This window comes from Sarcophilus harrisii, chromosome X (assembly GCF_902635505.1).
Source record: "Sarcophilus harrisii chromosome X, mSarHar1.11, whole genome shotgun sequence".
NCBI lineage: Eukaryota > Metazoa > Chordata > Mammalia > Dasyuromorphia > Dasyuridae > Sarcophilus > Sarcophilus harrisii.
In genome coordinates, this window is record NC_045432.1 from 6293904 (window position 1) to 6310347 (window position 16444).

General features: G+C 44.4%; 1 protein-coding gene and 2 non-coding genes across 3 annotated transcripts; all 3 read left to right on the plus strand.

Moving 5' to 3' along the window:
* The first annotated feature begins 744 nt into the window (after nucleotides 1-744).
* DKC1 (dyskerin pseudouridine synthase 1) lies at nucleotides 745-15421 on the plus strand. The gene is made up of 15 exons (XM_003775134.4): nucleotides 745-865; nucleotides 1849-1916; nucleotides 2377-2463; nucleotides 3237-3328; nucleotides 4921-5105; nucleotides 5343-5407; nucleotides 6357-6483; nucleotides 6699-6829; nucleotides 7365-7508; nucleotides 9840-9960; nucleotides 10938-11056; nucleotides 12462-12565; nucleotides 13040-13106; nucleotides 13786-14169; nucleotides 14504-15421. Exons 1-15 carry the CDS (start codon nucleotides 850-852, stop codon nucleotides 14570-14572), a joined length of 1779 nt encoding a protein of 592 aa, XP_003775182.1. The 5' UTR covers nucleotides 745-849; the 3' UTR covers nucleotides 14573-15421.
* LOC111721651 lies at nucleotides 6917-7044 on the plus strand. Its single transcript, XR_002770743.1, has one exon. It is a non-coding gene; the product is annotated as a small nucleolar RNA SNORA36 family (small nucleolar RNA).
* Nucleotides 12824-12955, plus strand: LOC111721652. The gene has a single exon (XR_002770744.1). It is a non-coding gene; the product is annotated as a small nucleolar RNA SNORA56 (small nucleolar RNA).
* Nucleotides 15422-16444: the final 1023 nt, after the last annotated feature.

Consider the following 16444-nt stretch of genomic DNA (forward strand, 5'->3'; position numbering starts at 1 on the left):
CTCAATACCGCCCTTCCCCCCTCGCTCCACTGCACGTGTTCTCTGTCTTTCACTTATTTGGTGTTTGATCATTTGTTTGTCTTTGGAACTTGGCGGACTGAGCTCGGAGAGTTTTAGGTCTGGGGTCCCGGGCCACGCTTATAATGGGATTGGGGGCTGGTTTGGAGCTCGGATTTCACCGTTGCCTCCAGAGGAAATGTCCTCCGCCCACGCAGATCTGCTGCATCCGGCGGCGCGGCGGGAATTTTGACTGGCCCGGGAGGGGAGGGGAGGGGGGGGGGGGCTGCCCTCCCAGCCTGGAAGCCCGGGCCGGAAGCCAAGCCTTCCAGACTCCGGACCAGCTTAGTGGGCAGCTCACAAGAATGTGAGCCGAGCCGGAAGGCCCGTCATTTTAGACTAGACTAAACTGAGGCGCCGAGACGAGACGCGACTAGGCCAGGGTGATACCGACCCAGGGCGGAACTGAGCGAGTAGGCCCGGTCTAGGAGGCGGAGTGGGGGAAGGGGCGGCTCGCGCTTCCGCGCGGTGGCTGCCGCATCCGAGCCGGAGCGAGCGCAGCGGGTGCGAGCCGCCTGTCAGTTTTGTCGGGCGCGCGCGCAACGTCTCGCGCCCCACGGGCCCGGCTCTGCTCACGCAACCAATCAGGAGCGCGAGTGCTGCTCCGGAGTCCCGCCTCCAGCCTCTGGCTTGCCGTCACGAGCCCTGAAACGTCACGCGTCAGCCAGACGTTAAAGGGGGCCGGCTCTTGGCCCGCACTGCCTCTCGGGACTGAGGCGGGTTCCCTTCAGTCGCTTCTCTCGGCGCCCAGCTGCAGCACGCGGGTCGGAGCCCTGAACTGTGGTCCCCAACATGGCGGACAGCGGCGGTAAGAAAGGCCCGCGACGTTTCGGGACGGAAGGGGCTATTGAGGCCGTTGGGGCCTCCTAGGTTTGGAAGTGGTTGGCGGCCGTACGGGAGCGGGTCGCGTAGGGCCGGGAGCGTTGAGGGGAACTCGGGCGGCTTGCCATCGCCCTGGGCAGGGCCCGATCTTGGAGCGAGACAGGGCCGGGCCGGGCCGCTCTACGCGCCTTCAGGAGAGCCCGGGACTGCCGCCTCCGCCTCCCGGACACAGAGAGCTCCGCCGTGGCTCGGCTCGGGCTGACAAAAGTCAGTCGCCTGTGGCGCGCGGCTCTCCGGGGACTCGCGCCCCCGGGAGCTGATGGACGAGCGATTGAAACTGCCGGGCTCGGGTAACAGGGAGGGGGAGCAGCTGCCTATGGCCAGGATACATTTGGTTACTTTGTCATTAAGCGGTAGCAGCTGGCGAGTTCAGGGCCCTGGGCGGGGGAGGCTGTCGGGCCGGCCGAGCGGAGGGGTCAGAAGGGGGCCTGCAGGCCCGTCGGGCGAAAGGCGCAGAGTTGGCCGGCCGGAAAGTTCTGGAGGGGCGTGCGGGGCCGATCGGGGGTCCACGTGACCAGGCCAGTCGGGGGAAGGGGCACAGCGCGCAGAGGAGGGGCCTAGTAAGGCAGGCAGATTGAGTGGGGGGGCGGGTTAGTTGGGCAGATGTAACGCCCTGCTCGCCCCCCCCCTCCCCCCCCAGAAGCTACCCTTAGCAGCTGGGTGCCCTGTGTATCTCGGGAGGGGCTTTTGGTGTGCTGCTGCTGCTTCTGCCCCTGCTGCTGTTTGGACTTTCTGTTAGAGCCGGAGCCGTTGCAGCCACGTGGTGGCTGGCTCCTGAGGGGAAGGGAGCACGTGGGACTGGCCCAGCCCCTTGGAGCACTTCTGGCGTCCTTGGGAAGAAGCCTGATCCCGACCCACTTGGTCCAGGATACTCAAGTTCATTGGAGTGGTTTTCTTTTTCTTTTAAAGTTGTTATGGTGACCAAGAAGCACAAGAAAAAAAAGGAGCGCAAAATATTGGGAGACGAGGATATAGCTGTGAGTAGAAGATGCCTTTTCCTTGCCAGTGTTTGTTTGCCATTTCTTGTTAGCATTTTGCCATATTTAGAAAATAAATAACAGAATGGTGTGCTCCGGGAACAGGCTAGAGTTGGGGTAAGGAGCCAGTAACACCCAGATTTAGATCGTAGTTACTCCTGGCTCATTCAGTATTTCGAGACCCAATTCACAAAATACTTTGCAAACTAAACGGTCCCCCTTCAGTTATTCTGCAGTACTGGAACACACGTACATTTCTTGGGGTTTTGGGGGTTTTTTGTTGTTGTTTTGTTTTGTTTTTTTACCTTTTGTTCCTGCTTGGTTCCACGTGCTATTTCTTAGAACTACAAGCCACCAGAAGAGGTTTAGGACCCCTTTGTTCAGGCCTTTTTTGTTGTTGTTCTGCCTGCACATAAAGTTTAAATAGAAGTAATTATTGGGCTTTTCTATCGTACGTTAGGAAATACAACATGAAGGGGAATTCTTCATCAAACCTGAATCTAAAGTAGTTCAATTGGACACATCTCAGTGGCCTTTACTCCTAAAGGTAAGGAATATAAGTGTTATATATCAAATATTGGTTTGTTTTAATTTATTGAATCAATTCTGTGCATGCAGTCTAAACCAGTTTTATAAACTGGCTTTTTTTTTATTTTTTAATTTTTCTTTTTTTAATTTGTCATCTATAAAACTTCACTGGTAGCTTTTTTTTTTTTCTTAAAATAGATTTAAGAGACATTGTGTATTACATAATTTAAAAGTTAAGGCATTGAGTTTTTCTTTGTGCTATAAGAATTCTCTTAGCTTAAATAGATTTGGTTCCTTGTGTTTTGTTCATAAAGCCTGCCCAAAGAGGCTATCCATATCTGCATTTTCAGTGGAGGGCAACATAATTTTGACAAGCAACCTCTAAGAATCAAATGGCACAGAATTATATCGGCCATTTAAAGCATTTCATTTAAATTCTGATACCTTAACTTTAAAATGGTGCCAGTTAAGCTTGGAAATCACTACTGTAGATGAGAATGTTAGAATTTTGAAATCTAAATATCTGGTAGATACCATAATGCCCAAGCAGAAATAATGCATAAAGTTCTCAAACCAAATGAGGTCCACAGCATCTGATATCTGCAATGTGGCAGTTCAGAAAAATGGTTCTGCTTAAGTCAATTTCTGGTTTAGACTTTGGTAGCTTTGTTTATTCATTGGATTTTCATCGTGAGAACAGTTGGTCTTATTGGGTCTAGAAAAGGGTCGGTCAAAAAATTGAGAATTGATTGTTGATTGAGTTTGATTTGTGTCCTGTCATCACTTTTTTAGAACTTTGATAAACTAAATGTAAGGACAACTCACTATACTCCCCTCCCTTCTGGATCTAACCCTCTCAAGAGAGAAATTACAGACTATATCAGGTAAGCCATTTTTGCTGGTAGTGACTTCATTAGTCTTCAGTTCAAACTTTTCTTTCTATACGCTATCTTCTATTAAAACCATTAAAATATTTGAACCATTTGAAACAATAGCCTTCCTCTTTCAGTTGGGGAGGGAGAAAGATTGCTTTAACCCTAAACAGATGCAATTTGCAGGTAAAATGGTATTACCACAAAGGGCATGACTGAAATAGGTTCACAAAAGTTGCCTGTGGCACAACACCTGAATAATGGTGTCAAGGAATTCTGTTTAACCAGCAGGTACGACATTATTTCTCCAGTCCCTGATTGGGGATCAATTGCTCAGTAAATGTACCTGTTTTTTATGTGCTGTTTTCACTTCAGGAAGAGAGGGAGAGAGGGGAGCTGTTCAGTGAGAGCTTCACATCTCTTGTGCTTCCCACTGAACAGCAATTACCCTATGGCAATTCTCATCTCTGTATACCTGAAACATTGTAAAACACAACATGGCTCACCCATATACAACACTGTAATACAGAAAGGCCGGGAGGGGGAGGGGGCGAGGCACAATTCCAAACTTAGGGTTATAGCCCTTGGACTCCTGGACTCTTGTCACCCAGCACCTGGGAAAGTGCTCTCCAAATGCCAAACCTCATGAAGTCTAGTGGAATTTGTCATACTAAGATTTTCCTTGGATCGCCAAAGCAATGGCAGGCAAGCACCCACAGCAAGCCAATCGACAATGTGTGCATTCTGCACTGGTCATGCACAATGTGTGCATTTTACCAATGCAGAGATTGGTTAGAAATCGATCGGGCGACCGAAAACATAGCTTGTTGCTTGGTCCAGAATCAATCGTTGAATGCATCCTCTTGATTGTCGTCTGTTCTTGGCACTGTGTGTAAAATAATCTGTCCATCTCTATTCTTTTTTTTTTTTTTTATTATAAATACATTTTTTGTACCAACGCCCATTAAGGATAATTGGGTAAAATCGGGAAGTTTGAAGAGACGAGAAAGCAAAAAGTGTTAATAAGCGACTGACGATGAAACAAACCTCCATGAACCTAGTCCAAGTACCAAAACAGAAGAAACGAAAATATGACGATAGCTAGTCATCCTGACGTGCTGTTATGGTACCAAAATTTTTTAAAAATAGTTCTATGATTTCTTTTTGCAAATTACAAAGGCATTTTCAAATAATGCAATGAATTTAGAAACCATTTTTTAATGTGAAAATGTGATGAACTGAAACAGTCCCCCAAATATTGGCTTATGTAAGTAAAGGGGAATAGGAGAATTGGTGTGAATCGGCCTAAAAGGTGAGCTATCCCATCTGTTATTTCCAGTTATTGAAGAATTGCTGGTAGCAAATCACTTTCTTGCCAAATTATATTTTCAGAGCAATTTTATTCTTATTTATTTTAAAATCAACATTCTCTTTAGTGTCATTTAATCACAGGCATTTAGAGACATTTTAACTGGGGTGGGTAGAATTAAACTTATAAGATGACTTTTTGGGTGGTGGTGGGGGGGGGGGGCCTTGTGCCATGTTAGGAAAGGGGAAAGAGGTGGTATACAAATATCTTAATTATAAAAAAATTTTCATTCTAGGACAGGTTTCATTAACCTTGACAAACCCTCCAATCCCTCTTCCCATGAGGTAGTTGCGTGGATCCGGCGAATACTCCGTGTTGAGAAGACGGGCCACAGTGGTACTCTGGATCCGAAGGTGACTGGCTGTTTAATTGTATGCATAGAACGAGCTACCCGATTGGTCAAATCCCAGCAAAGTGCAGGTATGTTGGTTTGTTTTGAGGCTTTCTAATCAAGTGAAAAAAGGTGGGGCTTGGTTTAACCCCACAGGCTTGATGCCATCTCACAGAACTGCCACTTGAATTGTGTTTCCCTCAGCAGCTTTCTCTTCCGGGACCCTTGTACCGCTGGGAAAGAAGGTGCTCAGGTGTTTCACATATCAGGCGGACCCAGCCCAAAGGATTGGCCCACATCTCACCTCATTGTCCTTCTCTTTTCAGGCAAAGAGTATGTGGGAGTTATCCGGCTGCACAATGCTATTGAAAGCGAGGTTCAGCTTTCCAGGGTAAGGCTCTGTTGGTGTTAACTGCCGTCATTGGGAAATGGTGGAGCAGGTCCCTTTTTTCTGAGATCATAAGAATTGCATGGCCTTCAACTTGGGCTATTGGCAACTTTCCTGAGCTTTGTATTTACTTTTGGTTTTCCTTCAGTAAAATGAAGCTTTCTCAAAGACAAGTGTCTATTTGGCCTAGTGCCTAATCCCCTCTTAGAGCTTGTCTTGATGTTTCTGCAATGGCATCCATAAAATTTAGGGTTTGTTTCATTTCATTTCTCTAGCTGTCTAGCTGGGTATGTTGCAGCTTTGTCTAACTTTCACCAGCTACATTGTCTCTGGCAGTGCACATCCTCCATGGCCTCACTGTAAGCCCTGCTAAGGGCTGCTGGGGATTGTTGTATATTATGTCGGAGATACTAGTCAGCAGGGCTCTTCTGGAGAGGTGGTTGTATGTAGTAGCAATCAGTTGATTACTATTCTAAGGCTGTCGGTGTTTGACTTTGGTAAAAAGTGTAAAAAGCTGGCATTTAGCACTGTGTACACAGTCTTAATGTGTATTGTAGGTGAGGTAGAATTCTTTCAAGGAGAAGAGTGCTTTTTACTTGCTTTGCAAGAGACTTGTTATTTGTCCCTTTATACTCTTCTCTCCTCCCCCCCTCCCCCATAATAAATGGAAATCATTCCTTTCTCCCTCTCTCCCTCTCCCCCTCCCCCCCCCAAAAATAACAGGCATACAAAATTGGTCATTAAGCTCTTCTAAAGTTGTCAGGTGTGCATAAGAACAAAAGTACTCCAAATGGATGTTATTGTTAAATGATGTCTACATGAGATCATCGAACACTGTTTGAATTTTGGTGCTTCTGGGATTGTCTCAAGATGTGATAAAACTTAGAAAGGAGGAATTTTCTATATTGTCTTAGATGGTGTATGTTATGCTTAAAATGTGTTTCCTTTTAAGGCACTGGAAACTTTGACAGGCGCTCTGTTCCAGCGACCACCTCTTATTGCTGCTGTCAAGCGACAACTCCGAGTACGAACCATCTATGAGAGCAAAATGTTAGAATATGATCCTGAAAAAAGACTAGGTAAATCAGATCACCATGCTTCAAAAGAATGATTAGCATATACTACATAGGCCACATCATTCCTTGAGATCTGTTATTGGAAATTCTCTTGTTTCCAGATGGCATTTAGAAATAATAGAAAAGCACAGTTGTCTGCATATGGTACAAAGATGATCTTATGTGGGTAAGGAAGCACATTGGATTATGGGCTTTTAAAAGTCTCATCTCTGTATTAGGTATCTTCTGGGTGAGCTGTGAGGCTGGAACATACATTAGAACATTGTGTGTCCACGTTGGCTTGTTACTTGGAGTTGGAGGCCAGATGCAAGAGCTTCGCCGGATCCGCTCTGGTGTTATGGGGGAGAAGGTATGATTGAAATGTTGCAGAGAGAAATCTTATTCCAGATTTTGGACAGGACTGTTCGATCGGTCCCCATTTACTAAGGTTTTAAATATCCAAAGTGTTGAGTTCAGCACAGGGCTTCTCCCCTGTTCTGTTAATTAACTTTGGAACATTAAAGTGGCAGGGGGAAATGAGGATGGAAAAGTTCTTCTGTCCTTTTTGTCACCCAGCCTACAATCTGCTCCTGCTAGTCCAGAGCCCAGGTCGAGCTGGGACTTTGGTTTCAGCGCATACTCTGGGATACTTTGGCTATGGATTTATGCTGTTTTGCAATATATGTAGGTAAGTATTTTAAAGTTTTCAAAAAAGACAATTCTTGTCTTTGAGATTATTGCTTAAAAGAATTTAGTGGATTGTGAGATGGTAGTAAAGCAAGTTGTGTAAGTTTTGAAGGCTTTTTTCTAGGTGGTAAGTAAAGTGCCTATGGTACAAGGAGCAAGCAGTTCAGAACAATGGGGTGAGGCACAGCACATATTTATTGTCACCTTATTCCTTGCAGGACCACATGGTGACTATGCATGATGTGTTAGATGCTCAGTGGCAGTATGACAATTACAAGGATGAGGGTTACCTTCGTCGGGTTATTTATCCTCTGGAGAAGCTGCTGACATCCCACAAGCGGCTGGTCATGAAGGACAGTGCGGTATGTTCCACTTCTTCCCAGGCAGGCTATTTATCCTGTGACTGTCTCTGGTTAGGGCTGCTGGGTACCTAGCCCCTATAGACATGCCAGACAACCTACCATAGGATGGATTTGGGAGGAAAAAACTGGCAGGAGGAAAGGCATGAAGTCTAGTTGAAAAAGAGGCAGAAAGCTGTGAGCCCCTCCAGCTCTCTAACCTCCTTTCAGTAGAAACTGATTAAGCTTCTTTGCAAGTCAGATCTTTAGGAATGTTCCATTTCAGAGGGCAATCTTGTCTTGTGACCCCTATCTGACCAGTGGGTTGCTCCCCCCTTCCTTTTGTACCTCTCACTAGCCAGCCAGCCAGAACCAGCTTTAGTTCATATCTAAATGGAAGGGGCAGGACCTGGAACTGTGATTTCACTCATCTGGCAGCACCTTCTCTGCAACTTTGGTCTGAGAAAGTAGCTTCAAGTGCTGAAGCGACTTGGGATCACCTAAAGTTGTCCAGCCGAGGGCAGCTTCTCTATCCATTGTACCACATTGACTCTTGGGGAAAAAACATTGATAGCAAAGGAGAATTAAGAAATGAAGCCTAGAAAGAGGGGTGGGAACGGGTTTGAATATCTTGATTCCCAGCTTGCTTCAGACACTTACTGATTGTCTCAACCAGAGCTTTTAAAACTTTTTCCATTCAGGCCCCTTTTGCCAAAGAAATGTTTATTTAACCCTGGACATACAGGTACATAAAATATATATACAAATCAAACACTACTGATAAATCATAATTTTGCAAACACATTCAGTTATAGTGCCCCTGTGGGGCCAGGAACCACGGTTTAAGAAGCTAATGTGTAGACAAGCACTTGACCTGTTGGCCTTATTCCCCTCATCTGTAAAATAGAGAACACCTATTTCAAAGGGTGTTTGTGAGGATCAAATGTTTGTAAAGTGCCTTGTAAACAAAAAGTACCTCTGATTAACTCTGTTCTGTTGGAACTCTGTGTGGAGTGTGTGACCAGAGAAGAGAGGTCTCGGGAATGCCCCGAGGATGAGTAGAGAGGACGTGTTCTGGGAACACATATTCTGGAAGACAATTAGGGCAGAGTGGTTGAATGAGAACTTTGGGGGTGGAGCTTCTTAGTTGACTTATCTTTAGATGAAGCCACACTTTGGCTGCTACAACTTCTCAATTAGAAGGCCCTGGAAGCAGTGTTGGAAGAAAGCTTGGAGGGCAAGTTCAAAGTGATTCTGTAATTCAAGGTCATGGGCTGTTAAATTCTTCCCGTGAAGCAAGTCTGGAAGAAGTTATTTCTCTTCCAGAAGCAATGGGGCCCCCAGATGGGAGTTTTTAACCTGCCACTGAGGACTTTGGGCAAACCTCCCCCACAATTTGATCATTAAATCATAGGATACAGTAGTAGATCATAAAGCATTTTAGTTGACTGGTTCCTTAGCTAACAGGGGACAAAAGTCTAATAAGAGTGAGGTAGTAGAGGCAAAACTACTTGTTCTGGGATTAAGGGGTGAGGGTCCTGGGCCTAGTCAGAAGGCCTGGGTTTGTCACTTAATAAGGATGTGGAAGTGTGGGTGATCTTGGGTTTTGAGCTTTCATCTCTTCCCCTGTAAAACAAGGCAGCTAATTTATAAATGTCAGTCATTAGGACATTGAACTAAAGGCCAAATGAAGGGCTAGAGTTGGAGATAAAAATTGTGGCTATCTTCTTGGGGAGGGTTGTTAAGGAAAAAGAAAACGGCATCAAATCTGCTTGGCAGAAAGCTGTGTGTGGGAGGGTTGGGGTTTAGGAAGAAAATTGTCCAGATCTAGAGTTAAAAGCCCTTTAGATACCTAAGGGCTAGCAAACTAGACACCCTCAGGCCATCAATTTTGGTAGCTGGGTACATCTGGTCTAACTTGCTGAGGAAGTACCTGCTACCCATTAACAACCTAATTGTAACTCAGAGGAGGCAGCAACATGGCCCAGGTGACACTTGAGTTCCTCAGACCTGCAATCCCTGAGGCTTGTGATTGACTGCATGGATGGAACTGTAGTGCAGAGGCAAATGATCATAAAGTACTGCTGATCTTGGATAGTTCCCCAGGTGTAGTAGAGATCTCCACATTCAGGAAAAACAAGCTGGCCTTGGAGCCAGGAAAATCTTGACACTGACTGACCGTGCCTGGGGAAACCCCTAAGACTGATGTAATGATGTGCATTAGTAGGGAATCTTTTCTTCTAGGAAATACAATTCGGGGGGGGGGGGGGGGGCAACATTTTGTCCCAAAGTTTGGGAGGAACTGAGTTTTTTTTTTTGTTTTTTTTTTTTTCATCTTTTAATTCTTTTCTCCAGGTTAATGCCATCTGTTATGGAGCAAAGATCATGCTTCCTGGAGTTCTTCGGTATGAAGATGGCATTGAAGTCAATCAGGAGGTTGTGGTCATCACTACCAAAGGAGAAGCAATTTGTGTGGGTAAGAACTTGGGCACTACGTTCAGCAGTCCCCAGGAAACTGCAAGTATGTGCTAAAAAAACATTTCCAACTCGACCAGATTTCAGTTCCAGTAAACATTCCCTTTATGTTGGAGTCTAACAGGCAAAGAAAGGATTGAAAGCTTATAGCACCTTTGATGAACTGGTTTTCCCTTTCCTCTTAAGCCACTGAGGAACAGAGCCCTCAGTGGCTGCCCCTCTCCTTGAGCATTCATTGGAGTGATTTTGGGAGAGTTGAAGGATAAGAAAATTCTTTGTCAAAACAGCGAAGTCTCTGTAGTCAGACGACTTAGCCAAGAGGCCCTGGTGCTAGAGAAAGCATTTGTCTTATGGCATGCAGGTTATTGAGGGGTTTCCACACTAGGCCCCCTAGAGCACTTGAGCTCTGTTGTGGTTTTTATTCTGTCCTGTGTAGCCTCCATGCTCCTCATGTTATTCTGGGTTCTTGGTTTGTATGTGTAAGGGAGGGTCCTGCTTGTAGGAAAAGAATGATGTCGGCACAGGTGGTCCTCAATAGTTTGAGGTTTCAACTACAGAAGAAAGATAGAAATCTAATCACATATCTTCAAGCTAAGTCTTAATTAAGAGTGAATATCAGTTGTAGCAATGGGCTTTGGTGGAGCTTCAGGAAATGTTTTCAAAGTAACCATGCCAGTGGAAGATGATCTTGGGCCCCTTATTTGACAGTGTACACATTTGTGGTCATTTGAATAGAAAATGAGGATCATCAAAGGGTTTGCCTCTGAATATGTGCTCTGCAGGGCTGTGGAGTGTGTGAATACTTCGGGAGTTTGATTTATCTATTCCCAAGAAAGTGATAGAAAACAATCACAAAAGATTAAAAAAAAAAAAAAAAACGATTTGGACTTTTGTGTCTATAAAGGGGTATTTTGCTGTATGTAAATCTGGTGGGTCTTCCCCCTGCCGTTTATTCTCATTTATTTCCTCTTTGTGCAGCTATTGCCTTGATGACTACAGCAGTGATTTCTACCTGCGACCATGGTATAGTGGCCAAGATTAAGAGAGTGATCATGGAGAGAGACACTTACCCTCGGAAATGGGGTCTGGGCCCAAAGGTGAGTTGACTCCTTTAGTGAACTTGCATTATGAGAGACTCACAGCTATATTACTCCTTTGATGGCAAGGTTTGAAAAATACTGTAATTTCTCTGGGAAAGAACTACAGAAGTAAGTTCTGTCCACTACAATGCACAACATGGCAGCAGTAGACACTCCCTGAAAGCTCTACTTAACGACCCAGCCTTTTGTAGGAGAAAGATTGGCCCCATGTTTCTTTGATTTTTTTGATTACCTGTTTTTTCTGTTTTGGGAATGAGACTGAATTAGTAGTTGCAGTTTGATACCTGCTGAGCGGGATAACGAAGGAAGTTGATGCTGTTCACAGCTACAGGGCTCCCTTATTGAAGGGAAAGAGTAACTGTGACAGCTCTGGCTGCACAGCCAACTTGTTTGCGTTGCCAGAATCTGATGCCACAAGGGTAGGAATCCTTTGTATTATGTATATAAAGACAACACCATTTGTATTTGAAGTGCCTCCATTTTCTTGGCAGTCACTACTTAGTAATGTCTTAAATGCATTTTCAGAATAAGATCTGCTGGCAAATTATCTTGATGCTGGAGAAAAATGCTGCCATTCAGAATTCTGCATCTTCAGTCTCTCCCGTCTCTGTTCTGCCCATCTTCGCAAAGCCCTATCTTTCCATCCTATTGTCTTGTACGTTTGTGAATAAACTTGCAGAAGGTGGTCAACAATAATTGAGATCTCTTCCTCTCTCCTCCACCTTCCAATCATGTCACCATCTCGCCCAAATTGCTTGCTCCAAAGTTACCACTGATATTTTAATTGCCAAATCCAGTGGCCTTTTCTCGATCCTTATCCTTCTTGACCTGGTGCCAGGCCCTCATTGCCTTGGCACACCTGAACTACTGCAATAACCACCGGTAGGTCAGTCTGCCTCTAGCCTTCATCAGTTACCTGAAGCACACCTTGCGATCAAGAGGATTCCTTTTGCCTTAAGAATCAAAGCAGGAAGCTCTGCTTGTCATTCAAAGTCCTTCCTATCCCAGTGTCCCTCCTCCTTACCCTTGGCAATCTTACACCTTATGTCCCAGTTGGTGACACTGGCCTCCTGGCTGCTTCACAAACAAGACCCTTGTTTCTTGGCTGGGGCATTCTGTCCAGCCCCCTCACTTTTCTTTCAAAAGATACAGAAAGATAAAGTATTTTGTGCCAGGGGGTTTGCCATTAGTTCTGTGACCACCTCTCAACCTGTTTTCTAGCTGCAAAAGTAGGGTGCCACCTGCCCTTTTGCTTTCAGACTCGAAGGAGATGAAATCTGTAAAGTGCTAATGATTCAGATTTGTAAAATTGACATGATATTGGCTATACTTAAGCAGTGCAGAATTGGTTGTATTAGGCTTGATTTGTAGTTTAATAAAAATTGACTTTTTTGTTCATGAGGCAAGTCAAAAGAAGATGATGATCAAGCAAGGTCTTCTGGATAAGCACGGAAAGCCCAATGATAGCACACCTACATCTTGGAAAGCTGACTATGTGGACTACAGGTGATTGGAGCAGCCTTTGATCCTTGGGGGGAGGGGGAGAGGGAGGGCTTGCAGGCCAGGTGGAAGCATTGTCTACACAGCCACAAGGGAATCTGGGTGACTATACTAAGTCACAAAGTAGAGATTGCAAAGAGAAATGGGCAAATGAAACCGCTTAAGCTGGGTGAAATGGTTTCCCTTGACTCGGTTCAGAGTTTCTCAGCACAATGATTGAAGGGCAATGTGGGGAGACAGACTGAAGTCTTTGAGTTGACCATAAAGCAGACAGTTATCCCTTTTTAGTCTTGCTCTTGTGACTTTAGAGGGAGTCAGTCTGCAAAATGAAATGGGGAGCTGCTTCTGTTCAGCATCACAGTGTGTTGATGGTGACTTCAGCTTTGCCAAACATCACCAGATAGATTCAAGGACTTCAGTACTTGTAATACTGACATCTTACTGAAAATGACTTCAAAGGTACTCCCTCCTTTCTTTCAGTGTATCTGTGAAGAAAGAACCAGTTGCAGTTGTAGTTGAACCCCTGAAGACAGAAAAGACAAGAAAGGTGACTAAGCAGTTCCTTCCTAGCTGTTGAGTTTGTTTAAGCCTTCTGTGGGTACACTTGGGAAATGCACCAGGGTGTTGATGCCCCAGTTTCCAAGTTAAGGGTGGGGGCTGTTCTCTGGCAATGGGGTGGGGCTTATCAAGTCCAAGAAAGTGGACATGAAGCGTCACATCAGCTTGAGTTGCTAATAAGTCATTCCCAGAGCAAGAGCCTACACAGGAAAGCTCTGTGTCCGATTTCAGAATCGGGGTCACGATTAGATAGGCAAGAGCCACATTAAGCAGAGTATTTTGGACATTAAATAGGCAAGAGCCACATTAAGCAGAGTATATCCGGACAGCGGTAGGTGAATACTTCTGTTCTCTGAATGAAGGTGCTCCCTTGAACTGGGAATTGCTGAGCAATGCAAATTTGAAGAATGGACACAAGTCAGGAATCAACATGGGGCAGTGTGGTTGCCTCAGCTCCGTGTGGTTCTCTGCATTTGCTCACTTATCTCATAGCTAGATAGGAAGCTCAAGAAAACACTGGGGGTCTAAAGAAGTGTTGCTAGTGTTTCCTATCTCCCATTTGTCACCACCTTTTTGTTGGATGGGATTTCTTTTGGTTAATTCTTTTCAACTTGATTGTTTTTCCTGATCCTTGCTCTAAGGTTTAACGTTTTTGTTTTTTAAAATAGCGGAAACGAGAAGGGGACAGTGAAGAGGAAGCCGATGTTGCTCCTGGGTACAGTGATTATAGTGATTATGGGGATTATGGGGAAGAGAATGGCGAAGAGGATGAAGAAAGCAGTGAGGAGGAGGATGCAAGTGGTGAAGTGCAGGAAGAGGAAGAAGAGGAGGAGGAGGAGGAGGAGGAGGAAGTAGTAGGAATAGATAGTGATGGAGGAGGTGTTGAAGAGGAAGATGATGGTGACGAAGTTGCAGCAAGTGGTGATGATGAAGATGAAGAAAGTGAAGCCTTTACTCCTCAACTGGAAGTCAGCAAAAAAGGGAAGAAGAAGAAAAACAAAAAAGAGAAAAAGTCTAAAGTTGCAGTAGAGAGTAGCAAATCAAAGGAATCGGTATGTATTCTAGATAAATGAGGCTTACTTGGTTATCACTTAAAGGGAATCCTCGTGGAAATGCTGTCATATAGGTACTGGGGAAGACTGGCATGGTCAAGTCAGCAAGTATACATTAAACATTCACTATGTGCCTGGCACTCGAGTCCACCCTCCCAAGTTGCCGGCAGGCTTCTTTTTTTTTTTTTTGACCCAGTTACATTGTCCTAATATTTAAGCTATTGCTAATCACACCAACACTGACTAGTTCTTTTGGCATTCAGTGAGTGGACATTGCCGCTACAAAGTGTCCAATGTTCATTATGTGACCAGCTTAACTTTCTTGACCTTTTAGGCCACGGAGAGCACCAAGAAGAAGAAGAAAAAGAAGAAAGCCAGACTAACGACTGAGGATTCTGACTAGTGAGCATCCATTATGGAGGACATGATGGAAGCCTTCACCAGAATAACGCCAACTCTCCACAACTGTTTGGAAGGAAGAGTGGCCAGTGGCTACCATTGACCCTACTACTTGGAATATACTTCTGTATATCTTCTGTGGTGTGGGGATAGAGTTAATCCCATCTTGTCCTGTTTTAAGGATATTGGCAAGGGCATGGGTGAGAAATATATGCAAAACTGCCCAACAGCAGTAGCAGATTCTGTACTATAGCTTACATTTAGAGCAGCAGGTGGCCAAGCTATCCACATATACCACCTAGTAGCTGTTTGCAGCCATTTTTAATTTGCTCATTTTATCTTGTTTTACATCATGGATCGAGGGTGTTGAAATGTTTTCTTCCTTGTTTTCCTTTGCTGAAAAGTTGATAAAACATTTTTATGTTTTGCACAGGCTAGAAGCCCCCATTGCTAGTGGAGGTTAGCTGTAGTGTGGTCATGTTTAAAGAGGGCCCCAAAACAGCTTCTCAGAGTCACTTTCTCCTCTCCAAACACATCTCCTGGCATGGAATGTGCTTCTTCCCGCAATGTTGTGTGTTGGTGAGCCTCTGAAGAAAAGGGCTCTTGGGACTGTTTATTCTTCCAGTTCCAAATCTTCTGAGCCACCTTAGATGGAGGATGGGTGTTTGCAATGGAACCATCTGTCCTATATATATATATAATATATACACATACACACACATAAAGTGATTCTGCACCCATCCTCCCTCCCACTCATTTAGTTCAGAGAGGGGGGTAAAACAACTAAATGGCTGTAGGGGAGGAGAAAAGTTGTAATTTTTATTTACTTTTTATTAAAAATAATAAAACATAAGAATTAGTTTTTAAGGATTCTTGTCTTTTTTTTGAGGGGGGGGGAGATGCCAACTTTTGGACAGAACAGGAAGGAAGCAGGAGGTTGAAGTTTCCTTGACTGAGTTGGAATATTGTAGGCTTTAAGACAGACATGAACCACAACTGGAGGAACAAAGCAGTGGGACCTTTCCCCTCCTTGTATGTATAGTATATTCCCCCTTGTATATATAGTATATACAATATAGTACAGGATATAATGGCACTCAAGTCCTGTCCTCAAGCTGCTGGTGGTAGGTATTTTAATAGGTACTGATACCAGGGGCAGATAGAGCATGGACTTTAACGTCAGGACCCGAGTTAAAATCCTGTCTCCAACATTTATCATTTCCTAGGCTCTTGTGTGTAGTTTAAGGTTCCCAACCTATTATAATTGAGCATGAAGATTATGCCAATGGGCCTACATGTGTGAATGTTCTGAAAAATGGCAACAAGTTGTATGAGTAGCAAAAAATCAAAAGCAGAAAAATCTAAGGGGAAAAAAGCAGGTGGAATAGTTTCCCCAAAAAGAACCCATAGTTCTCAGATCATTATCAGGACTTCTGGACTTCAAAACCAACTGGACCTTCACCCAAACTTTTTAATGATTCTGGTCTTCAAGTTCTCTGCTGAAAAAGACTTTAGAGGAAAGAAAGGAAATTTTGAAAGTCATTTTTAAGGAACATGTTCAAATTGGGGAATTTGGGACAATATGGAGAGGTAAAAGTGGGCTCAGAGTTGATAGGAAGGGAAAGAGCTGAGCTAGCTGAAAATTGATCGGGTTAGTGAGAAGAAAAGAAATGGCTTATATAATGGCTATATAAGTTTATATAATCCTAGCTTGTAGTTAGGAAGAAACTTGAGATTTGAAAGGCAACAGCTTCCTAGGGATCTCTTTCCCAAGATTTCGTTTAAGAAAAAAAGACTCGATTAGCATCGCGTGGACAAGTTTTGTACTGATGTAAATTGAGTGTAATGACAAATGGCTTCAGTATCTCTGCTGAGA